Genomic DNA, 25,855 nt, shown 5'->3' with positions numbered 1-25,855 from the left:
AATCTTTCTTTAAAATCCTTGAGACCTGCTTTTTCATCAGGTTTGTTGCATAAAGATTTGTAGGTAGCCACTTTGTTAAGCTGAACCAAACCACTCACAGAGATTCACCAATCAATTAGATACTTAATTTAAGGTTATGCCTTATGAGATAATGATAAACTACACCATGTATGACAATATTTGAAAGTTGCATAAGATGAAATAACCATTATAAGGTTTGAATAAAATTCCAATTGAAAAGCAGCATTAAATTAATCATTGAAAAACAGATCATGACAATTTATGAATAAACAGGGCAGCATACACAAATGAAGAATGTTCAATAAATTTCTTCAGTGTCCAGCTAGGTGGAAATACTGAGATCAGATGACTGGGGTCAAAAATTTAATACAGAATAATCATGAGCCTGAGAGCTATTGCAGACAACAGTGTTTCTTGAGCAAAAAATTAAGGGGGGTATGTGTAATAGCTTAAAGATTATTTTACCCTGCTTATTTAAGACAAACTGACTAATTCATGGAGAAAGTTACCTATATTAAGGAAAATATATGCACACCCAAGGAAACTGCACACAACCAAATTACATGGAAAGCAAGGGAAAAAATCAGAAAATCACTAGGCTGAGCTTGAAAACATATCATCAGAAACATAAACAAAATCATCAACAGGTTGATCAATGCTATTTCATTTTTCCCTTTCACGTGTTTTAAGGAGGGTAAAACTCCAGTAGAGCTAATTTGCAAAGAGGTTTTCTACTATAAATACTTTCAAAATTCAGAACTTTCTACTGGGAAGATTCTAGTCCAAAAATACATCAAACACCTCGTAACTAATGTAAAATGAATAGATATTTATGTACATTTTGCCCCAAATGTTCATAATACTTTCGTCTTGAACACCTAAGTATACTGTTGTCAAAATAATTATTGATTATTTTATTGATTGATTGATCGAGTTTATCCTGTTCAGTGTGCGTCTCTCTGGTACAAATCCGAGCGAAAAACTGCCATATTTTCCATTCTGATCACGTTAAAAACATCCAGATGATATTCAGATTATTGTCCATTTTCTAGATAAGATAGCATCTTGCACATTTGAAGATCTTGATTCTGTTTAGGTGAATGAGAACTTGTTCACCTACCAAAGGGTTTCATTGGATTGATTCCATATAGGCTGAGTCAAAATAACTATGAAACAATCCCTCCACAGTCGTTAACCAGTTTCCTGATAAATTACAACGGTTTATTGGACTGGAACATTTACATGCACCATTTAAATCACCCTGATATCACACCAACATCCACAAACGCCTGCAGTATTGACAAGTAGGCCCCAACAGGGTGCAGATAGTCTTGCCTTCAGAAACGGGCACGACCTCGTGATTGATTTCCTCCAGCTTCAGCCAATCAAACGCTGGAAATCGTACCTCAACTATTATTATTATTATGACGAGGTCGTGCTCATTTCTGAGGGCACGACTAGAATTGTTTTTCTCTATTGTTGGGCACGACCAAATCACAAGGTACCAGATTTTGGGCACGACCAATATGAAACCCTGTGGATTTCTACTCCGCTCCTGAAATAATTCCAGGGGCCCTGGGCGATTCGAGTAGAATTCACTTATGTCTGCGCGATAAGCTTTGTCGATTTGTCGATTATACGACTAATTTTTGTCTATATTTCAAAACTTTTCGCGGAGCAAAATAAATTTTTGCCAATATGTGAAAACCTTACTTTTGGAAGTTTATGGTCGTGCCGGGCACGACAGGCACGACCTTTGGCTTCGCCACTGGTTTTGCAATGAATCTGACAGCAATTAATATTGGATGTAGTGCGATATGGCGCTCAGTTAATAATGTTATACAACTAGTTTTGTCTGTCGTGCATCGTGTTTGCGTCAGTCATTTTGTTTGTCATCGTGCCATCTCTATTTTAGTTGTTATTAGTCCATTTACCGTTAATTTGTGTCATTAGGATTTTGTGTGCGTCACTCATGTTGTTAAATACGTATGTTCTTTCAGTGCAAGTCCAGTCGAGTCGAAGTTGTCGGTAAACGAAGTCGTTGTGTTGTAATTATTGCTTGCTGCTAGTTTATACTATCCCTGCTGAAGAATCTTGGTTTTTAAGAACGTTATTGCGAACGGCAGTCTGGTTTATGATCTTTATCTGCCCTGTAAAACTTCGTAGTTTTACATTGGTTACCACGACGTGACAACTCGTGACCTTCATTTGGAGCTGAAAAAATGATGCCGCTATGGATGTCACGGAGTGGCAAATGTCCCCCAAAAAATTCAAATGAATCCCTGTGAGTAGCCGGAGTCTAGAACCTAGCAGACAACGCTCGGAATATCCAGGGCCATCCACCTAAAGTTTGGGTTTTGGTAAGAGTCAGAGTTTGTTCAATCTGAACGTTGATCCTTGAAAACGTTCTAAACGATTGCAAGAAATGTGTATGACACACCCAAAAGTTGATATGTTTAGGCCGTGCCCTATTTTGTCGGCATACTGATGACTGGCACCCCCCCCCCCCCCCCCCCCACGTGAAAATGTTTAGCGACTGCCCTACACATTGAATCCAATGCAAAACCAGAGATCAGGCCAGTTTGGTAATATTTTTGGCAGAATTCCCGCAGAAGATGTTTAAAGTGGTCTGTCGTGGGCTTCAGCAGCTCATGATTCCCAACATGTAGTTAAAATCATACCAAAACTCTTGGTTTTTATCATGTTTAGCTGCCAATAATGTTCTAGCCCCCTCAATCTGTAATATGCTCCGCGGTCTTTGTCAGTGGTTGACTCTCTTTGAAGCCTATTCTGTTTCTAACTTCGAAATACCGCAGGTGATTCCATAGTCCGTAGAACGTGTCCGTAAAGAGTAAGGAGTATGCTAATTGCGGAGACCGTTAGTTCTTAAATGGAAGTGGAAATGATGTGACAGACTGAAATCGCTAGCAAAATGCAGTATTGCCTTTGTATAATGGTCGGTTAAGCAAGAGCCATTTTTGTATTATTCAGCAATTTAATGAAGAATGCCATGTTTATTTGCTTACACACGTGTATTTGCTTTGGGATACGAAGGATTTATCTCAGGCCAAACCTTGAACTGGAGCGGAAAAGACACGTCTCTCAGAAAGAGAAAAAGACACCTTACTATGCAAATGAATCAAGACCGCTTTGTTAAAATGCTGTTGTTGTCTCCCTAAGCAAAGCAACTCATTTCTCTTTCCCAACAAGCTGAATGTTCTACACCGTATGTTCTAAATGACGTGGTTATTTTGTCAGCCTGAAGCAAAAAGTATGCAAAAATAACCTCTTTCATCAGTTGCAGTCAGAGTCTACTTTTCCCATTGGCAAATGCCTTTATTCAAAATCAGAGAAAAAAGAAATTCACCGTCTTGCCCGCCAAATGTCTTGGTAAATTGCACTCAATATTTGCACCATGCCAATAGCAGCCCCTCTAAGTAATGCCATTCTATGTCATGTTAAGATCTTCAGTTTTGTTCGGTTGTTTCTTCCCGGTGGTACGCATAGTAAACTCTTTAACTTCAGGTAGTTACCATAGAGAACTCATTAGGCTATCGTATGATCGTATCTATGCTTTTCCAATGCAATCCTGAGATTTTTTGCACAACCATTAAATATCAGTTTCTAATCACAATGACTCTACTTTTCCCCATTTGTTGTATTAGGATTGCCACGTCGAAGAGAAGTGTAGCCATCAACCTCCTATTATCTTTTCATTATATGCTTTGCTTAAGCCCCAGTCCACAAATGACGCCCACATTCAACCAAAACTGTTCAATAAGGCTTAAATATATATAGGGTGGATTTATAAGCCAAGAATACGACGTGGCCTTCAATAAGGATCACGCAGTGGAATGCCTCTGCAGTAACGCATAAAGCACGTACACATTTGCTGGTTTAGAGTGAATGGTCCCATGTCCCATGATTATTCGCTGTGTAGGCAGGGTTGTCGCCAAAGGGGGTATGGGGGTGTCCCCAAAATACTGTGTTCGTCGATACAAAAAGGGTTTTTGCAGGCAGAGAAGAAATTCCTTATCTCACCCTGTTATGATTGTAACCGTTTTATAACAATTGTAAGGTAATAACATTTCTATAGCAGCTGATCTTTCATGGCATTAAAACTACTTAAAAATGAATATTTCGAACGCTAAATAATGAAATAAAACGCATCGAAGAAGCATAAAAAATTATTTATCTTATGAATAATGATGTCCTACTGAGAAGAAAAAACGCCTGGCCGCATGCCTGTTGTAATCAGAAAATACTTGTTTGAAGCTTTAAAGATTTCTCCATTGTAAAGATATCGACCAAATTTCAGCAATGAAATTTTTATGTTTCACATTAAAGACCTCATGTACAAGCAAGTTTGAACCAACTTTTGAGCATTGCCACTGGTAGTCCTACTCAAGATTTGAAGGCTCTGTTACTAAAGGTCTTGATATAGTGTATCCGTTTAGTGTCCTCTTTAAAGTGTTAAAGTGTAGTGTACTTTTAATGGAAACCTGTAATAAGCCAAGAAGTATTGTGCTAAAACGTTTTCAGTGTATCAAGGGCTAAGAGCAGAGGATGTTTAAAAGATATTTCTTACATTTGTAGACCCCCTCTGACCCCCCCGACCAGCTCCGAACAACCACCTAATTCAAAATATGAAATAAGCATGATTTTTTCGGGTTGGTTCCAAATCATTTTTACCCTGTTAACCCAGCTCCTTTAGAAACGTCCGTTCCCTATCATGCTGTAGTCTTTTGGCCAGGACAACAATATGAACTTGGCACCTGAGTATTCAATTAACGTAATGGCCTGTAACAAAGACTACACGGAGGGGCTAATAAAAGAAGGTGGGCTAAATTGAGAGGGGGGCTTAAAAAGAAATTACAGTAATTAACATAAGGACTGTAACAAAGATGGCAGTGGTAAGTCTGGTTATGACTGCTCTAATTAGCGCTAATACCAATAACATTTTACTATGACCTTTTAACTTCACTAGGATCTTACTTCTCAACAGGTTTTGTACTTTTTAAAGTAAAATCTATCGTCTTAGCTCAATCACAGACATCTAAAGTAATTACAGAAATGTTGACACCCTCTTAACTAAGCACCGACTGCTGTTCCAATAAAGTTCCAAATTAATCGATGTACATCGTTCATGAATCAGTCAAATCGAAACTACGATACGCTCATGTCGAAAATGGAATGGTCTAAAGGGTCTTGAAAAATTGATCGTTATCAAAAGCCTTGCAAAGAAAGGACCCGTTTTAATAATGCGACTGAAGACATGTATGATGTCTGGGCATACAATTGGAATTCGGGCTTGATTTTGCCGCCCGTAGCTAACGTTGTGCCGTCTCCAGAAGTGACCGCGACGCTAACAGTTGACGCTTACAATTAACGCTAACACTTGACGCCAAGAGGTGATTGCAAAATGTACTTACCCACTCCCAGCCTTGTATTTCTGCGTTCAGCCAAACATTTTGCTATGTTAACCGTTGAGAATTTTTTCTAGTAGTCTTGCTATCGGGTCGTCCTACGAGTGCAAATGTTTTAACATCAAACAGTACGGAAGCAGAGTTAAACCCTATGCAAACGCACAACACATGTTGACAAAGTTGGTCAATGCAATTGGAGATTCGTAGAAGAGATCGTCCGAATACGTCTTAGCCTGCTGGCGATGGCGATCAGTGGGCATTGATTCAGCGCTTGATTAATCAATTGCTATAGCTATTACCGCATGGTTGCGACACCAGTTCAAAATTTCCAATGGAGATCACTGATGAACCATTTCAAACATAAATCACACCACTAAATCAGTGTTTGTCGAATCAATTGTCGTTCAGTGATGCAATATTTCAAACAATGATAGCTCAACCGATTCTGTGTTTGTCTTGTCGGTGAAGAAATGGATAGTGATTCCATTCACGAGGAAATAAATCAAACAATCACAACATTAAAATGTAGTGTTCAAGTATTCCTTCCTAGTTAGGAGGATATCAGCATTCACTCGGTTCAAAGGTGGCAAATAAATCGAGTACTCGGTCTATTTAGCAATACCTCTAACACGCAATCTTTTCTTTCCTCTTATCAGGAACCAACCAGATCCGTGAGGAATTACATAGTTTTCTCGCCAAGAAATATTGACTTTAATTAAACAAACAATCATCTGATAAAATTTTTGGCAAAGGAAACGAGCGCTTCCCTGCAGCTCAAAGTATTGTACAACAGACAGGGAGGCAAAATTTTCAAAATTTCATCAAAGAATGGCTTGTAAACTTGATAAATTTTTTAATGAAAATCAAACGATAGAGGTTGCAGGCAATCGATAGATATAATGAAACCAATTTAACTTTGCTGGTGGCAGGAACAAAAGCAGAATTTATTTACTTAACAAACTTCTTGTGAAATTCTTTAGCAAGCATCTAGGGCAACGGATGTTCGGTGCATAGTGGCAGAAACTTGTAAGACACTGTCCGTGTATTAGTGATGATAATATTTCGGCAGCGCACTTTTCTTTTTATAAACAAAGTAGAAAATATCCATCAATGCCAATAAAATCATGCAATTTTGATAAAAATTTACTACTCAACTCAAAAGAGACTAAACTCAAACAATCTAATAGTATATCCGTTAAGGTGTTATTTAGGGTAGGAAAAAAGTATTAATTTCTTGTCAGAAATATGTAAAAGTGGGTAGAAAATCGTGAATTAACTGACTATGTAACGAGAATATCATAACAGCTCGGCACAATGGGTATCCTATAGAAAGATTTCTTAAAAGACATTTTGTCAATGAATGGCTACCCTGGCTATTTGACTCATTCGAGTGTAATAAACTGAAAGCATAAGATGAACTGAATTGGAGGATTGGATTACAGAGAAGTCGCTTTTTAGTAGCTCTTTAAGAATTATGATTAAGCAGCCCCGTAGGAACCGGGGGGCTGGGGGGCTGGAGCCCCCCAATAATTGTCAAACTGTAGCATGTTTCCTTTATAACAGTGTACTGAATGAGAAGGAAAACAATGGGCAGCCCCCCCCCCAAATATGAATTTCGTTCCGACGGCACTGTTAAGATTTAAAAACACCACAAATATCTCAGCCAAAAAGAGGAGTACCTGCTCTAGGATTGATTTGCCTCTGATTAATTATGTTACAATCTTTTGCATTTGATTGGCTCTCCTTTATACAGAGATATAAACCTGAACAAACACTCTGGTCTTGGAAGCCAAAAAGAACGCAGTAAGGCCTGCAGAAAGGCCAAAGTACATTGTCTAGTTTTAAATGCACTACCACGCCATAATTACGGCCACATCACTCTTTTTAGGCCATATATATAAATGATAAAATATTTTATTTAAATACTTCACTATTTCATCCGTGGTCTTCAAAGGTATTAACCACTAGAAAAGAGAATGAAACTGAGTCGAAAAAAAGAGAAAAATAAAAGATAAACAATTAAAATGCAAAACCTGTTTGTTGTTTTTTTTCTTGATATTTTTTGGTTTTGCTTTCGGTGAAGAAGTTGCAAACATGTTGGTATTTAGAATGACACTTCAAAAGATGTAACACTTATGAATTTTTCTTCTAGTACCTTTGTGGGAAAATGACATTGCTCACATAAATAGTGTAAGTAATCGTACGTGATCTGCAAAAATCTCCTCGCCCAAAATCTCCCAATCCCAAAATGTGCAGTGAGAAATTTTCCTTGAAATTAGATATGGATAATGTAATGACTCAACATATTTTCTTTCTGCAAGCAAGTGACAATTATGCTAGTTTCCTCATTTACTATAGATTTAACAATATAAACTTTAATTCATATCTTTCAATAAGACCCACTTCACGGAGGCCAGTAACCCAATATACTCTGACCGTTCGGTGTACTTAAATCTCGATGTATTAACATATTGTAAAATGATCATTTGTGTACTACCACCTTGTTGCTTTGGTGACAAAGCCTATAAGATAAATCAACGGTGGACCAGTTCATTCATTAAAAGCGATATACTTTTTGAAACAAAGGAATGAAATATCGTTGCTAACATGGCAAGTATCTATGCGTGGTCAACTCGAAACTGCACATCTTTCACTGCTTACCTTATCCGATCCGGGCTAAAGGAGAAGTCTCTTGCTAAAATGGCAGCTTGGGCTCGACACGACGTTTGGCAAAAACGGCAATCGTAGTCATGAATAAAGTTCCCGCTTTTTTCTCGAGCATCCACAGTTTTGTTTACAATCAATCAGTTTCACTGCTTGGTACAAAGTTCCAAAACGTAACATTTCCCAATAGCAAAACGAAGGCATTTTCCATGAAATTGTCCTACTCATTTCAATCACAAGTAAGTAATATTAAACAGACGATCGGAGATATATATACCATTTAAGCCCTCGGCATAATATGCAGCACTTATTTCTTGGAACCGAGGACTTTGAGTTGTAAGTCCCTTCTATTTGGGTCAAGGGAAAAAACCCATGACTTCTCTCAACTTTGAGGTTATCTAGAGTGAATTTCTGGTAAAGTCAAAATTCAAACAGAAGGGGGTCACTTGGAAACAACAATCCCCCTTCTTACGCCTCTGAGATGCATTGTGTGGAACAGATTGTTACATTATACTTTCACCATAGAACTAACAGATTTTCACCATAGTTCAGGTACTTATATCGAATCGATGAGTAACGATGTCCACGTGCTTGATTCATGTAAAACGTGTCCCTGGTTCTTTGAGGCACTGAAGAATGTGGTATCAGAAAGTTTTCTAGGGGGGGGGGAGGAGGGGCTGATTTATGAATCACTCCCAGGCCAAAGCTGGCTCTCGCCGGACCTGCGTGTTGGGAAATCGTAGCTAAAGCTACATCAATACGTGAAGCCACGTGGTGACATTGTGTTGTGCTAGGGACAGGGCCGAGACACCTTGTTAATGGACCCTTGTAGTTAATAACAAAAAGCCTAATCTCTTACGCACTACCTTTAAGCTATTCATTCATTTTTCTATCCCTCATCCATTATTCGGAACGTAGAGAGAGAGGACTTAGTCGCAGCTAATCCTTGGCATCAACTCTATAACGCTTCGAAATTGACTAAAAGATCATGTTATCAGCATATATGAATTCTTACTTAGACTTGGTGCTTTTAAACTCTCCCTTCAAAAGGCTGTTTTGATTTGCTTTTGAATCAAGTGAGGAGGATGGGGTGGTATTCGGTTACTTTTGCATTTGTGTGAATCGGAGCATCTTGTTACCTGGGTAACAAAACATCGCTGGCAGGCGACAGAAAAAAATTGATGGAGCAAGGTAGGAGAGATGCAGAAGTGGCTCTTCATTGAACATGTTGGTTTACTCAGGGGCATACTCTGGGTACCAGAGCCACAAAATTGATAACGGGAAAATGTAAGTTGGCAGCGGAGAAGCGGAGGTGCATCTACAGTGTCTTAGAAACTCCTTCGCTTGGTTTCCATCAGGGCCATGAAAACCCTGGCAATGCCACTATACAGCCCTGGCAATGTCATTGGAACGGAGTCATTATCAGGGCAGAAGCCTATGGGGGCGGGGGGCGGCGGGGCGGGGTGGCCATGCCCCCCTTTTTTGCGAAGCAAGTAGTTCCAAAGTTGCCGTAAAAGGGGAAAGAAGCCTTGGTCCCCTACTTTTGCTAGCCCTGGCCCTCCACTTTCAAATTCGTGGTGTGGGCCTTGATTGAAGAGCACAGGCTAGCTATGATTGGAGATATCTTTCGACAAGCAAGGCTATAAAGACAATGCTTGAATGTGTAAAATGCAAAGGTAGTATAGTACTTTCTGGCCTCTTCATCGAATATACCTCCTTTAAGTCAAGACGCCGGAACATATTACAGATCGAAGGAGCTAAAATGTTTTGGGGGGCTATTCGTGCTATAAACCAAGAGCAAGGCAATTTTTGTATGGTTTTAAGAACATTTTGAAATTATTTGAGGGGAGGGGGCTAAAGCGGTCCCTACTTTAAGTCACGACAATAATGCATGATCTTAGGCACTGCAGCCGTCTACAATACTTTATCCTCGAATTCACGAGGCTCTGGTAACCAGGGTAGGTACTAACAAAAATATTTTTACATGTTGCAAGTAAGATCTTTACTGTGGAAGGCGGGTCGAGTGTTACAGTAATTCCTACAAGAAATAAAGACTGCAAAAGCGAGAGACATCAAATGAATTTCATCGGACATTGTATGATTGCACTTATGGGTATATTAAACAGAAGGAACTTTCGCTCGATTCACTGGGTACTACGCCAAACTGTCTAACCTTGCATGATTCGGTTGCATATCACAGTTTCAAGAAAGTTTGCCTTTGCCCATCTTATACTGGGCGTTTACAGCCTTTCAAGTATTGCAGTTTGATGCATTTGGGTATGATTAGAATTTAACTTACCTAGCAGCGCTCCAAAAGCTTTCTTTCGTCTGTACTTCCAAGAAAAGTTTATCCTGATTACTCCTCTCGACAGCATGGTCGCTTACCTTCGAGCCTCTGAAGGATGCATTTAATTGTCAATGTTACTTCACCTCATAATGCCCTTGGGAAGCCATCAAGCATCACCACGATCTCTGCAAGCACATTCACACAAGCGTAACAAAATTTATTCAAATTAACTCAAAACTATTTAAAAAGGAATCCCTTAAAACAATAGAAAGTATTTTCTTCTTTGAATTCTTCCAGGCTCACTTTAAGGAAACAAACACTAATTATTCTTCAGCAAAATATATATTGCTATATATTTTTGCTTTTGCTACAATTATTGCTAGAAACTATTTTATGTTTAATGAGGGCTGCACGAGTAATGTGAAAGTTTTGTTTTTTATTTTGAGAGATAGTTGAAAGATTTTGGCTGACAAGCAGCTATTTATAATAGTCACTGTATTTCAAAGTAAAGAAAATCAGGTGGGTGTTGTCCTAGAACCTTCAGTTCTTCTTTTTGATTTAAAATTGAGAAAGCTCCCTGAAATTTGCATAAATTCACTTTTATTTTGCACATATTTGATTTTCCAAAGTTGTTTTTAGATTTAAAATGGTGGGTACCCATAAATTAACTAATTCATGCATTTATTTGTGGACACAAGAAACAAAGAAGCACATTTGTTTGCAAATTTTGTGAGAATCACCTTTCTAGTTCGTAATCTTTCGATTCTTGCTTTGCTGCCATTTTTCCTTATTTCTTTTACTTTCATTTCTCTCCTAATTTGTAGGCTTCAGTTTTTTATTTGTCTCTTTTTGCCAGGTTTCACTTTTTTCTTCTTTGTGTTTTCGTTGCCATTTTATTCTATTGATCGTCTTACTTAAAATTCTTCTTTAAATTTCCTTCTTTTGATTTTCTTTTTCTTCTTTCTTTCCTCTTTGTCTCTATCGTGCTTTTTTCTCTTTTTACTCTCTTTATTGTATTCTTTTGTACCTTTCAATTTGTTATTAAATTCTCTTATTCTCTTTTTTTGTGTTCTCACCATTCTTTTCTTCATCCTTCTCCTTCAACTCTTTCTTTTATTTTCATTCCCAAAGCTCGACCACTGTTGGTCTTACATTTACGTGTGTTGTATATTTTTTGTACTTAGATGCAATTGATCTTTAAGAGTATTTTTTCTCAGCCTTCCTCGATTTTTTCATTTTAAAGGAGATCCAACCAGTTAAGCACAAGGTCTCCAGGCCATCTTCTTCACTCTCTATATAGATTGTGAAAATCTTTGTTACATATCATTCGAAAAAGTTTTAAAACAAATACAATATTAACGATAAGATGTGGTGATAAAAAGCTAAAATTCAATTTAATTAAGTAAAAATCTTGATACGGATGAAGTATGAGAGGGAATAATTATACAAAGTTTCGCAAATATTTAATCAGTCAACTTACAACGAGTTTATTAAACTGCTGGAAGCGAATTTTTACGTTGAAAGTATTTTTGCTTGTCAAACATCATATCATGTATCAAAGTAGCAGAGAGAGGCAATAACACGCAGTTTGATCTAATGCCAAAGCAAATGACGTAATCAAAGCTGGTGAAGAAGAAAACAGAGATGATTGGCTTTTCAAAAATATGCAAAGGGTCGACACGCGAAACAATACAGCCTCTGGGTTGATAATCATTTATGACAACACTATCAAATCAAAGAGATGAGAACAGTGTCAGCGAGGAGATGATACTTAAGGTCGTGCTTCTTCTACTTTCATAAAACACCATTTTACGAAAGCCAAACCTATCAATGCATGACAGCTTAGTGGCAATTAAATAAAACACTTTGCTAAAACATTACCCCCTCCCTGTAAATGACATAAAGAATCTCTGAAATGAAAGTTATTAGAATCATGAAGAAATAAAGATCACGATTCGACAAATGAGGAGTGATGCCTTGAGAAAAGAAAAAAAAGTGATTGGAAAATAGTGGTGAAAGAGGTTACAATTTTAGAAAGAAAATGAGAAAAAAGCACGAACACGTTGTAGTAACGAGACGGTTTTTTGCAGTGATAAACAGTAGAAGTGTGCAGTGACAAATATACGACTCTATAATATATTGTCGTATAATATATAGTGTTAAAAGATTTAGAGATACTGCTAAAAAACATCACAAAAACATTTCTACTCGGCAAATGAAAAATTTCAACGAAGAAAACTTTCTTAGTGATCTTCAACAAATTGACTGGAAAAGCATTGTTTCGAATACCGATGATATCAACCTCATCGTTGAGCAATGGACAAATATGTTCTCGTTGATTCTTGAAAAACATGCTCCTTTACGCTGCAGGAGGGTTTCAGAAAAGTTTTGCCCCTGATTGACGAAGGATTTCAAATGTTTGTCTGCTACAAGATACAGGTTAAAATTGGCAACTGTACGCTCAAAATCCAAAATTTTCATGGATGCTTATAAACAAATGAGAAATAGGGTCAATAGATTAAACAAAGATTTAAAGCGCGACTATTTTACAAATAAGATTGCCCTTTCCCAAGGTGATCTTAAAAACACTTGGAAAACCATTAACATGGTTCTCAATAAGAAATAAAAAAGGACTCAAATTCAGTCACTTGATGTTGATGGTAAGCATGTTACCGATAATAATGCTGTTGCTCAGACAATGAATGATTTCTTTTGTGATATTGGCAAATCTCTTAGTGACAAAATTCCACAGAAAGCCAACCCCCTTGTTGAAGATAAGCTGGAAGTGAACCCTGAAAATTTACAGTTTAAATTACAAGCCTTTGATGTTCCTCAGATAAAAAAGGTTTTTGGTAAATTCAAAACGTTCAAGGGTCTCGGTCCTGATGGCATTGCTAACAATTTCCTAAAGATAGCATTCTCTGTCATTGCAGAATCTCTCTGTGACATTTCCAACCTCTCAATTGCCACTGGAGTTTTTCCTGAAAATTGGAAAACTGGTTGGAAGGGTTGCCCCTATCTTTAAAAGTGGAGAAAAAAACAATCGTTCCGATTATAGACCGATTTCTGTGCTCCCATTTCTGGCAAGACTCTTTGAGAAATTGATTTGCAACCAACTATATGATTATCTAAACAAAAATAAACTTCTGTATTCTGGCCAATCAGGTTTAGAGCTCTGCATTCCACTGTAACCTGCTTGCTTTCTGGCACTAATGACTGGCACATTAATATTGAGCGTGGAAAATTTACAGGAAATATTTTCATTGATTTGAAAAAGGCTTTTGATACTGTTGATCATGCCATACTTATTCAAAAGCTATCAAAGTACGGAATTCAGGGTCTTGAGCTTCAATGGTTCAAATCATATCTTAGCAGTAGGCAGCAATTCACTAATGGAGTGGAATCTGACATCGGAAGCATCAACTGTGGTGTCCCACAAGGTTCTTGTTTAGGTCCACTACTCTTCCTAATCTATATAAAAGATCTGCCATTCGCCTTGAAAAGCTGCAAAGTTACGATGTACGCCGACGATACTAGCATATCCCATTCCTCTAAGAGCATTGAGGATCTAACTGAAACGCTCAACAACGAATTGAAATGTTTGAAAGAATGGCTTCAGGGCAATAAATTGTCTTTGAATGTAATCAAGACTCAGGCAATGGTAATCGGATCTAGACCAAATCTGAAAAAGATTGGTGAAAACACTGTGGGATCACCTGCATTCGTTATCGATGATTCCCCTGTAGAACTCGTCGACAGTATCCAAGTCTTGGTGTCCAAGTTTACCAATACCTCGTGTGGGACGAGCAAATTAAATCTGTTCAAGCCAAAGTCTCCCGCTCGTTAGGTTTTTTAAAATATGCAAAGAAATTTTTGCCAAAAAATGTACTTTGCAAATTATATAGAGGTATTGTAGAGCCACATTTTCGGTACTGCTGTTCTGTGTGGGGGAGCTGTGCAGAGTTCCGACTGGTTAAGCTTCAAAAATTGCAGAAACGAGCCGCTAGAATTATTAAAAATAGCAGCTACGATGCTCCTGCTGAAGCTTTGATTACAGAGTTAAAATGGCCAACTGTGAGGGATATGATCAGAAGTGAGACTGCAACAACTGTATATAAATCTGTTAATAGTCTCGCGCCTGATTATCTCTCGCATTTATTTGTTAGAAATTCTGAAAGCTTTGTCAGCAGAAAATTTTCAAGCGCTCCACCTAAAATCCCCTATTTTCGTCAAAACGTGCTTTGATAAATTTAGCTTAAAGGACAAGTGACACACTTTTTACCCTATCTTTTCTTTTCATTAACTTAAAGATTATCATTTAGAAGTAAGTTTTTCCTGGTTTAGAATAAAAAATTCTAATCAGGGAGCGCAAAGGGCGCAATTTTGCTTTTTATCACGTGACCCTATGACGTACATTGTGATAACTCGGAATTTTCCTGTCATTAATAGAGAGTTTACGAAACACGACGCGACAGGTCCAGACGAACTGAATTCGTTTAGAAGCGTGTTGTAAACGTTAATATTGCACTGTATACCAGTAGCAGCAATAACAAATTATCACAATCTACGTCACGGTGTCACGTGATTCATTTCCCGCCATAATTTGAAAAGGGTTTTTAAGTAGAAAAATGAAATCAGAAAGGAAAAATATTTCAACAACACTCTCATACAGCATTTTACTTTAAGTTAAAAGAAGAAAAAAATTTGGCGCCAAAAGTGTGTCACTTGTCCTTTAAGCGTGACTGCGAATGACATCTGTCATCTGTTAGCTGTATTGTAGACTCATTTGGAAAGGGGATTTAATTTAAAGGTGTGTTTTTAAGGTCAAGGTCGGGGGTCAGTATCATGGATTATTTAATCACAGGTAAGTTGATGTTCAGTTATCCGTATGCATTTACCAGCCCCCCTGATATTTCAGTCGATCATATAGGGACGAATATCGACAATTTTAAAAGCTAAGCTGTGATTACCCTGGGCATCAGAGCCGCAAACCTTTGCTTCGAAAAATTTGAGATCATTAAAATTTACTCCTTCGATTTCTGGTCGAGAATTTGCGTACAAAATTAGAAGTAACAGCTTTTATAACATCGCGGGGTTTATTCTCCCCAGTCAATCATGCAAAATTCAATTTATCATGTACGCTCGGAAAATTTCAAAAAATCTTTATAAATTGATGCCATAAAAGTTAATTTGACATTTTTGGATCCAAATTTAAAGGCAACAATCAAATTCAAAAGCAGCAGAGAACTGTTTGAAATTTAGTTGCTGGCGTAGGACTGAAAACAAGTGACGTCAGCAATAATAATCTTGGCAAATGCATATTGAGTTCAAAGTTTCACTTTCAAGTAGTCTTCAACGGAAACCAATGAAATAGGTCCAAAGAAATCCAAGACTTCCACTTGTGTCAACTGTAACTTTGCAAAGAAGAAATCTGTAATGATAAGGATAAGATAAAGATAAAAGATAAAAAAAAGCTAAAGGAATCATAAAGGTGCTTTATCACTAGAAAATCTTGCTTGAAAGACAGATATATGCTATCATTGTTTTTCCCTCTGCGGTATGCCAGCAACTCTATAGGGACGATTATAGAAAAATAGAAAAAAACATCAAGAAATTATTCCATTTCTTGAAGCACTCTAGGGCAATGCTGTTCGAAATCTTCTATCATCCAATTATTTTGTATGTTTTTAAGAAGGCATAAAGAAAACCTAGATGCTTGATAATACTACTTCTTAGTGTACTTGTTTTATCTAACGAGGTAGAGCTGTCAGACTTATGCATTAAACTGGAATTTATTTTGTCTTCCATTTTGATTTGCACCATCAAGACACAATTAATCTTGGATATGCATATCACCACAACTATAACAATTTTTTGTACAACTTTCAAGAAAAAAAATACTGTGCACCAAAAGGGTCGAGAGATTACTTTGCTCCAAATAAATTAATTTCCACAGGTTTACCCGGCAAAAACTGAATCATTATGCAAGTACTATGCATGTACAAGGCATGCAGCACTATGCAACAAAATCAAGAAATGCACCAGTACTGTAAATATTATGACATAATCGTCACACATGCTTACATTCCATAAAGTCAAATATATGGTTTCAAATGTTGCCAACAGAATCAAGCTACTTTGATACCAGCTGTGTTAGCATTAAGACAATTTTTTCCTTCCACCGAAAAAAGAAGCAAAATTCATTCGACAGTAAATGATTGTTCAGGCTTTGCACCTTCACTTCAGTGAGAAACGAGTCTACATGGCGTGATAAGACAGGCTTTCGTGCTATCAAGTACATTGGATTGGATTCATATCATATCTGATGTTTGATACCAAGACGCAGCTCTCGGTTGATCAGGAAAATCAATACCCCTCTTTCGATGCAGTTAAGCCAGAATAGATTCTGGCAAACCATAGTGATCAGTGTGACTTCAATTCCTCGCCAGCAACATTGTTAAAGGGCGATTGCTTTAGGCGGTGTTGCTTGGTTACGTAGGTAATTAAAAGGTGAAACTGTACTACATAGCCGTATTCTCTTCTTTTGACTGTGACTTCTTGTAAGGCAATGGCAGACACTTTGGATGAGGGAGTGGGCGATGGGGTAGTCACCCCCAATATTTTGGAGGACAGAAGTCTTTTGTTCTAAAACAATTGAAAAAGTGACGTCATCTTGTCAAAACAATAGGCTGCCCCCTCCCCAAAACAATATGCTTGCCCAACCAAATGTCCACCCTTGCTGTAAAGAATAAGTGTTTCTGCATTTTCAACTGTTTCTTCTTGATGGCGATCTTGTGTGCACTGGACGAAATATTTGCCCCGGGTTTTTTCGTTCCGCATACGTCTTTCGATTAGCTTAATGTAGATCTTACAGGAGGAGTGTGATAATGCTGTCTTGGGTGAAGCAAGTAGAACCAGTTTTACTTCAGATGAAAACCTGCGATATTGCTGTAGCTTATACAAAATAAATTTTGACCCGGCCATTTCAATCAAAAACTACAAAAAAATTAATTAAACTCACGATGTGATTCAGGCCATTCGACCATTTCAGGATGCCTGGAAAACATGGCTTTCCTTGCGGCTGGGACCTCATCTGCGGTTAGCTTTACCATCTGGAAACAAATTGTTCAACAACTAGTATTTTGATGTTGTGCACAGTCGCAGATTAATGATTATAATCGATGCTTCAAATTACATATAACCAATGAATCAATTTGAACGTGGAGAGACGGAAAGTCGGGAAGTCATTGAAGACATGCTTAAAATACTACATTCCTTGCAGTGCGCGGAGAAGATCTTCATCAGCTGTATCCGCGCCATATCGCTGTAAAACCCTTCTCGGGTCAAATTCTTTATAAATAATTAATGAAGTGTATAAAATATTTAAAGAACATTGCCAAGTAGTCTGTAATAAAAAAGTAATCAATGCCAATTTAAAAAGGGAATGGTCTTAAGAATCTTTTCATGGGGTTTAAATCCTTGCCTTTCCCTCCTGTTCCGTGCATATTTTTCTCTGAAACCGCGTCTGAAATGTGTCACAATTTATTGTATAACGGCCTTTTCGTACCGAAATCAAGGAGTGAAAACTAGGCCCAATCATAACAATAACTACTAGACGACTAACGCTAGGGATGATCGCGTTTATACGGTTAAAAATCACCCAAACCAAATTATAGAATGAAACTGCACACGTCTAGAAAATAAGCATAAAATCAAAACATATCCTTGATCAATACATATCCAAGAATTGAATATCCAAGAGCTGAGTTTAATATTAGAAACTGAAAAAAACATTCAATATAAAACCTGCTTCTACTATAATAGCTTTGAAGAAGCCAAGTGGTCAGAGCCAAGTGAACAGCAGTGCTAAATTGATTTCCTGTGGCAACAACTTTATTCTATTAGTGACAACATGGAGTAGAAATATTCTACTGGAGAAGAAAAACAATATGATCCTTGAACCTTACAACATCCATTTTATCTTAACAATAACAAGAAATCAAAAAGTCCTACTTACTTTTCCGAAAAGATGAACTCTTGTGCATCTGGGGTCCTCAGGATCCATAGAATGAGTTCGACACCAGTCTCCTTGTGCCTCCGAGAACGTGAAGGACGTTTTTGAGTTCAACTCCAAGTCTTGTGCACCAACATCCATTAGCGAAATGTAGACCAGGGGGATGCCTAGAATAGCACCGATGAACTTTTAAGAAAGCTTCAAACAGCTTCAGTTCAAAACCGTTAAATCTGCCGTTATTCTAAAAAACATTCCCAACTGAGACGCTGCAAGAAGTGTGAGTCAGGGGGGGGGGGGGCATAAACGCGAAAAAAAAGAGCAAAACAAGGCAAATTGAGAAAATGGTATATTTTCGAGTGATTTAAGGTTTATGATGAAGAAGAAAATCAGCATGACGAAAACGTTTATATTTCAAATACCTCAATATACCCAGGTTGTACCCCTCTCTGACGTAATGAAAATGCCTACTTATCAAATTGCAGACCAGATCTAGCCCCACAGTTTAGCCTGACATCCCTTCAGTCATTTAGAAGGTATAGATCCATTTAATGGGGATCAATAGGAAACATAAGAGTATTTGCAACAGGGTCCTAAATTGGGGTACTTACCCAAATTTTCAATATGCGGTAATTGAAAATACTAGCAGCTTATTTCAAAGTGAAGAAAAAAGTTAGAAAAGAACGGCAACCCACCAGTCGATTCGTTAAAGTGGACGTCAGTGATGGAAACAACTTCGCCCCAGGGATAACCTGGCTTATGCGTGCAGAAAGTCGTCATTACTGCCCAGTCCATCTGATGCACAATGTAACGTGCTGCAATTTAAAGATTAATCAAAATAGCATGTAAAGCATATCTAAATAAAGCATATTTTTAAATCATTTGGAAAACATTTCACTTTCAATTCAACTTAAACTGCAATCATACCAACAGGCTTAAACTACAGTAAAATACAATAAAACATAAAAGTTATCTGACCTATTAGCAAACAACTGAACTTCAGAGAAGCAAAGGAAAAGTTTCGAAAAGCATAAATTTTTGCTTATTGGTCAGGTCAAATCGATGTTTTCTACATGATAACGATGATCAGGTTGCAGGATGTTTTTACATACCTTAGCGCTTTAAATCTAATTTGTTTTTTACATTATGTACTTCTTATTCAATATAAGCCATGTTTTTACATAGTTGCTTATATTTTCAAAGTGGTTTTTAATTACATATTTTAAAAAATCTGTAATAAGCAAAGGCATTTTTCCAAAAAATTCGATGGTTGGAGGCACTAAAAAATCATTTTCACCCCTAAAGGCAGGTTGCTAAATTGTTATACAAAATTTCCCTGTCTATACTAAGAAAAGTTAGCAAGGCACAAGGAGGTAGATACTGAAATTCCTTTACAGCCTAGCACCTCTTTGGAGAAGCGAAACCTTTGGTACATTAGCTGTTTTGCATGCCTGCAAACCAAGTTATCATTATCATCGTTTTTTCTCCTTAGTTGATTTGGTAACTGCATCCTCTCTAACTGCAGCAATGTCTCTTTGGCCTACTCTATTATTATCTTGGCTATGTTCCTAGTTATTAATTATCCTAGTGATGTCATCAAAAAGGTCTCGAATAATGCCCAAATTTTCGATGTCTACTCTTAACAAGGTGCTTTTTACAACTTGTCATCTTATATAACGCTATAACCTATTTATGTTTATATTGATCTTTATGTAACGGGACGTGATCTTAAAAACCCTAATAAATCTTTTCTTTTCATAAGGTAAGTGGCAATGTAAGAGGTTGTATATCTTATAAACTACATGGCAAAACGATTTGATAATTTTCATTACTTGATATAATTTTATGGTTATTAATATAAAATTTGATTGGTTACTTTTTAAGGTAGCTAGTTTTGGGTTTGGTTGTGTCATTATCAGAAAGTAGGGTCTATTATTGGCAGTAGTAGGATAGAAAAAATGACATAAAAGATTCAAGCAATGTTAGATTTACTGAAAAGTGATTTTATATCACAAAATTCGAGTTTTTTTCTTGATTGCAACTCAATCGAGCCAGCGGATGAAAGGAATGTTTTCTATAGAGAGTTTATGTAAATATTTTAAAGAGAATAACTACCCATTTTTGCTTTCTCCTGATAAGGTGGCCTTTCTTTCACCATTTGTTCTTTGAAAACGATGCCTGCAAAACAATAATATTCGTAAACAAAAATACATAGATATTATTCTCTAAATCAAAATCGAAAAAATTTGGACAGAAAATTTTCTGCAAACAACTTCGGAGGAGTCACTTTCATTAGCATTATCAAGAATTTTCGCTAAAAAAGTTTCGAATATACACTTTATTAATGTTACTGTAATATATGCTAAAACCAGCTAATATATGCTAATTTTATGCTAATCAATCATAGGTTACTTGAATTAAGCACATAGGTGCAATAGAAAAGCTGGCGGGAGGGGACAAGAATAGCAAAGCTGAAATCTGCATCAAATCCCTTAAACCCTTACACAAAGTGTTTATCAAGCATTTTGCAATGAATATTAACGACTACGCTGGGTTTCAGAGCCACATAAATTAGCACACCGAATGAGAAGATATGAAACCTTCAAAATTTTATTGCTATTTAGGGGATATCTGGGGAAACAATATTCTAGAGCAATTTTCATGTAGAAAACAAAGTGTCCAGAAAAGTGGCTAACCTTCCTCCAGACAAAAACATCCAAAAAAGGCAAACCTTAATCACAAACAATAGAAAGTGGGCGTGATTTGGGTGTGTCATAGGAGCTCTGTAAACATATGAATCCAAATCACATCAAAATCTTCGTGAAAACCATATAAACAGATATGATATGCATCAATGCATTAAATGACTACTTGCATCATATTGTACACTGTTTTACAGGCTAGGACGGACAAAAGAAAAACCAAATATGTCACAACCTTCTTTGATTTGTCCGATGATTAAAGATCTTCTTCCAGATCTATCTACATACAAACGAAAAAGCCGCCATTTCGTAGATAAAAGGAGTTAGTTTGGACTCCAGTGGCACTGGTTGGACACGAAAATCGATATCAAAGTAAGAATAAGAATCCTAAAATGTTACATCATTCCAATCCTTACATATGGTTCCGAGTGCTGAACAGTATCTTCTACGATGAGGAAGCGAATCGAAGCTTCAGAAATGTGGTTTCTTAGACGAATGTTAAGAATATCTAGGACAAGACATGTCAGCAATAAGGAATGCTTCAGATAGCAAAAACACAAAGATCATTGTGGAAAGACATCAGAAAAAGACAAGGAAAATTTATAGGTAATATGAAACGGAAGAAGAGTTGGAACAAATTGTAATGACAGGAAAGAGTCAAGGCAAGAAAGCGAGAGGAAGGCAGAGACAAATGATGTTACCATCCATGGTAGAAGATTTTATGATGACAACAAACGACATGCTAAAGATCCAAGAAAGTGGAAGGCCATGACCACCTACGCCAATGATGAAGAGGGAGAGAGAGAGAGAGAGAGAGAGAGAGAGAGAGAGAGAGAGAGAGAGAGAGAGAGAGAGAGAGAGAGAGAGAGAGAGAGAGAGAGAGAGAGAGAGAGAGAGAGAGAGAGAGAGAGAGAGAGAGAGAGAGAGAGAGAGAGAGAGAGAGAGAGAGAAAGAGAGAAAGAGAGAGAGAGAGAGAGCTCCTACTAAAATATACGGGGTCTTAACGTCTACTATAATTTTATAAGCCCCGCTCCTTCGTATAAGCCACTCTCGAATAATCTGCCAAACAACAAGAATAAATAAGCCCCAGGGAGCTAATTCGAGGATTTACGGTATTTCAGAGCAAATCTCCAGACCCACTATAGCTTGGAACAATGAACAAAACTCTTGATTCGTCTTAATTTCAACACCGTATTCCCTCTATAGAATACTGTGGCGTTCATTAAAAAATCAAACTTTTGGATGCGGCATTTAATTGAGGGTGGCGTTTATCAGAGGGCGGAGTTTGTCAGAGGGCGGCGTTTATCAAAGTAGAAGTACGATGAAAAAGATAAAAACAGATTTTAAATAAGTTTTCTTGTCCCAAAACCACGTAATAAAGAAGGTGTGAAAGTTCCTTCAAAGTTCACAAATATCAAGGAATGGAAAATGTCAAGAAATGTCAATATCCCTGTCTCCGTCAGAGTCCTCGTCTCTATGAGATAAAAACTTTTATGGCTTTCGAATAGTAAGCTTTTATGGCTCTTCGTTACTTCTTGTTTGGTGTGTTTTCTAATGAACGCCGCTTTTCAAGATGGGTGGGTTTTTATATAAATGGCGCTGCGTTCACGTTCTGCGTTATATACCTTGTCTGTCGTGAAATCGTCACATTGTTCGAAATATTTCCGATGCATTGTGCTGACACATTGTCAGCATTGTTTGTTGGTAAATCGCATTTGATATCCAGATAGGCTGTTGTCCAGATACGCGGATAACAGAGAAGGAATTAACACTTGTAGAGGTAAACACTGTGGATTCCGAGAATCAAGCGCGGATAATTTGACTATAGCGCAAGCTACGGTTACTATACCGTAAATCCTTGAATTACCCCCCCCCCCCTTCGAATAAGCCCCCACCCTAGAACTAAAAAATTTTCAATAAGCCCCCCTCGCATAAGCCCCCATCCAAAAATATCAAAAATCGGGGGCTAATTTGAGGATTTACGGTAGTCTGGAGTACAGAATATAGTAAACAAATACCCGCATATAAGAACCTGTGAATTAAGAACTTACAGGCTGAAATTATGAAATTAGACCCCCTTATTTTCCTGCAGTGGTTTTCCCCTCGGTGGGGTGGGGGTTTCCATTGGAAACTTCTTCGATTTACTTCCGGGAATGTGACTGTTATGCGAACAGCCAGTATCGTTTAGTGCACAAGCACAACAATATTTGTCGTAATTAGGTCGTATTTGCTATGTCCGATCTCTGCAATCCTTCAAAAGTACGCAATAAACTGACCTTGCCGGTGCAAGAACACACCAGAATACGTCACAAATTCCTGATATTCTTCCTGGGCTGCGTTTTTTTATTCGAACAAAAACTGACGAAAACAAGTACCTTAGAGCTTGAAAAAATTATGTTAACGAAAAGATATGCAGGAAGTAATTACACCATTCGATTCAGCACTGCCGGATTTTATGAGGTTTTTTCATTTTTCATGTCTTTTTTCATTTTCCAAGTAGGCCGTGCCAAGTACGTTACATCAAATACATCAAACAAACATTACAACAATAGTGGAGCCATAACATATTATTTGTTTTGATAATCGCCTATACTTCCGTGTCTTCCCAGTTTCTGCGATTCGAAATTGATAGAAATGTTTTAAAAACACAGTCTTACCTTTGGCTTGCACGCCAAGATGACAGAGAATGAATAAAGTGAAAACAATCAGCATTGCTTTGGAGTTCATTGCGTTTGTTTCGACAGGATGCGTTTATGGCGTCTTGCTAGGAAATATGGCCTAAATAGAATACTAGACACAGATATCACATGACCGCTATCACATCACCTGCTTATCACTAGACGCGTTTTTTGTAAGCAAGCCGTTCCTCTTTCTTTGTAAACAACAGCGGGACAAGAGGCATGGCCGGGCTATTGAAAACACTCAAACGCCAATATCGCTAAAGAAACACTATTTCGTACAAATATTCTCGAACTTCCCTCAAAGCCTGATGCAATGCAATGACTATTTGAAACAAATTTTCGCTGACCCGATAAAGATAGAACGTAAAAATATTTCTTGCAGTCATTTTCTTGAAATCGTTTAAATATTTTGCTTTTTTAAAGGCATCCTTTTAGCACGTTTGATTAATTTCAGTCTTAAAATGGCTTTCATTACTTTGCAATAAGGAAAAGAATCCAGCCTATCTTTGTATCGTCGAGACAAATTGGTCCTTTCATCAGAAATGAAGCAATGAGACAAAATCTACTGACCCCCACATGAGCAGGTCTCTGAAGGCCAGCAGAGCCAAAGAGACTCATCGAAAATCAAAATTTTCCCTGGAAGGGGGGCATGAGTCCGGACCTTCTAAACACAGACTGTCCCTCAACACCCTAAACACAGTCTGTGTGCACTATGAGTGCTGCGTTCTCCACACGTAAGTTTCCTGACAATCCTCTACAAAATTGATTAATTTTTTTGCCTCTGCGAACAGTGCAACTGTTTTGTCTGGATAATACAGTACTGAAGGGCACAAAGACTGTGTGAATGTGAGAAAACTTGAAGTGAGAATGTTCTGGGGGGTATGGGGGCGCCCCAATAAAGTTTTGAATTTTATCTTCTTTGTCTTTGCTGGCCTTCTAGAGACCTAATAGCAAGACAAGTCGGTCGTATCAAACTTTTTTAGAGTTTTCGTCGCCCTATTCAAGCTTTGGTGCCCCTGAAAAATGTCAGCTGGGGGGGGGGGGCCTGGCAGGCTGCCACTGGTACCAACATATGTAAATAACGGCCTGTTTTAATTTGGCCAATCTGCCTATAGGCACCTTTATTCCACTGTTACCTACTAACTAGAAAACTCGATTCAATAAATGCGTTGCGTGTGGTACTACGTCAAAAATAACGATAATATAGTTAGCAAATGTGGAAGGATTGGTTTTGGTTGGTGATAGTGGTCGATTGGTTTATGTGTGTGCAAAGGATCTGACTTGGTCAGAACAAACTTAAACCAAACGTCACAACAGCCTGGTACTTTCCCCTGCCAGCATCACCTCTGTCGGCCTTGCAAAATATTCTCAAGAGTCTAAATGAGGATTTGCATTTGGCGTTGTTTAAATTCCAAAATGGATTGGCGCCTCGACTGTTCAAAGATTATTTCAAGAAAATTGTACACCAGAAGGAAACCCGTGGGAATAACACCAATCTCTTGCTCCCAAAAGATCGCACAGCAGCTGGTCGAAAGACATTCCTGTTTCAGGGATCAAAATTACATAACAAACTACCTGATGCGTTGAAACAAGAACAGTCTATAATGAATTTCAAGAGACAATACAATCAACTTGACAGTGAATTTTAACTTCTAAATAAGTAATTTTTAGATATTTTTAAATTTGATATTGTAATTTGTAATTTTAATTTTCTTTTTAACTTTAATTTTAACAGGACCTTGATTGATAGCAGCTTCTGAGCAAGCTGACCAAGTATATATAATCCTGTATAAATCATTATAGATTATAGATTATAGATTATAGATTATAGATTATAGATTATTATTAAATTAATATCGTCAGCTCAGATGCTTGCCTTAGAGAATTTAAAGCACTTTTCTTGGCTATTCAAGTAGATAATAAACAAGTGTGGGCCTAAATTTTATTATAGAAAATTTTTAAAATGCCAATAAATTTTCTTTTGTTGTGTCCGACATGTGTTCAGGTTAAAGTGCCTAGTAAAATATTGTAGTTTGCACAAGAAAGAGGCGAAGAAAAATACA

The 25,855-nt window shown here is 37.5% G+C and overlaps 2 protein-coding genes across 3 annotated transcripts in view; both read right to left on the bottom strand.

The window, feature by feature from the left end:
• The window catches only part of LOC135688767 (metabotropic glutamate receptor 3), a 34,915-nt gene extending 19,528 nt beyond the window's left edge, over positions 1–15,387 (bottom strand). Inside the window, exons 1-3 of one of the 2 annotated variants that reach the window (XM_089109885.1) lie at positions 11,139–15,387; positions 10,411–10,583; positions 5,454–5,545 (exon numbers count right to left, since the gene is read on the bottom strand). The gene's annotated coding sequence lies outside the window, so the exon portion shown is untranslated. Of the gene's footprint in view, positions 1–5,453; positions 5,546–10,410; positions 10,827–11,138 lie in introns of those variants that run through there. The other variant, XM_089109884.1, reaches the window with a different exon arrangement.
• A 181-nt stretch (positions 15,388–15,568) lies between these two features.
• Positions 15,569–23,950, bottom strand: LOC135688771 (protein CREG1). Its single transcript, XM_089109886.1, has 6 exons — positions 23,769–23,950; positions 20,525–20,587; positions 19,105–19,224; positions 18,416–18,579; positions 17,420–17,510; positions 15,569–15,829 (listed from the first exon to the last, which is right to left on the bottom strand). The coding sequence occupies exons 1-6, from the start codon at positions 23,836–23,838 to the stop codon at positions 15,726–15,728; spliced, it is 612 nt and encodes a 203-aa protein (XP_088966012.1). The 5' UTR covers positions 23,839–23,950; the 3' UTR covers positions 15,569–15,725.
• Positions 23,951–25,855: the final 1,905 nt, after the last annotated feature.

This window comes from Rhopilema esculentum, chromosome 9 (assembly GCF_057945365.1).
Source record: "Rhopilema esculentum isolate cy_ngs chromosome 9, ASM5794536v1, whole genome shotgun sequence".
Classification (NCBI taxonomy): Eukaryota; Metazoa; Cnidaria; class Scyphozoa; order Rhizostomeae; family Rhizostomatidae; genus Rhopilema; species Rhopilema esculentum.
Note: the sequence above shows the minus strand (reverse complement) of the source record. Positions and strands in the feature narration are given on the sequence as shown.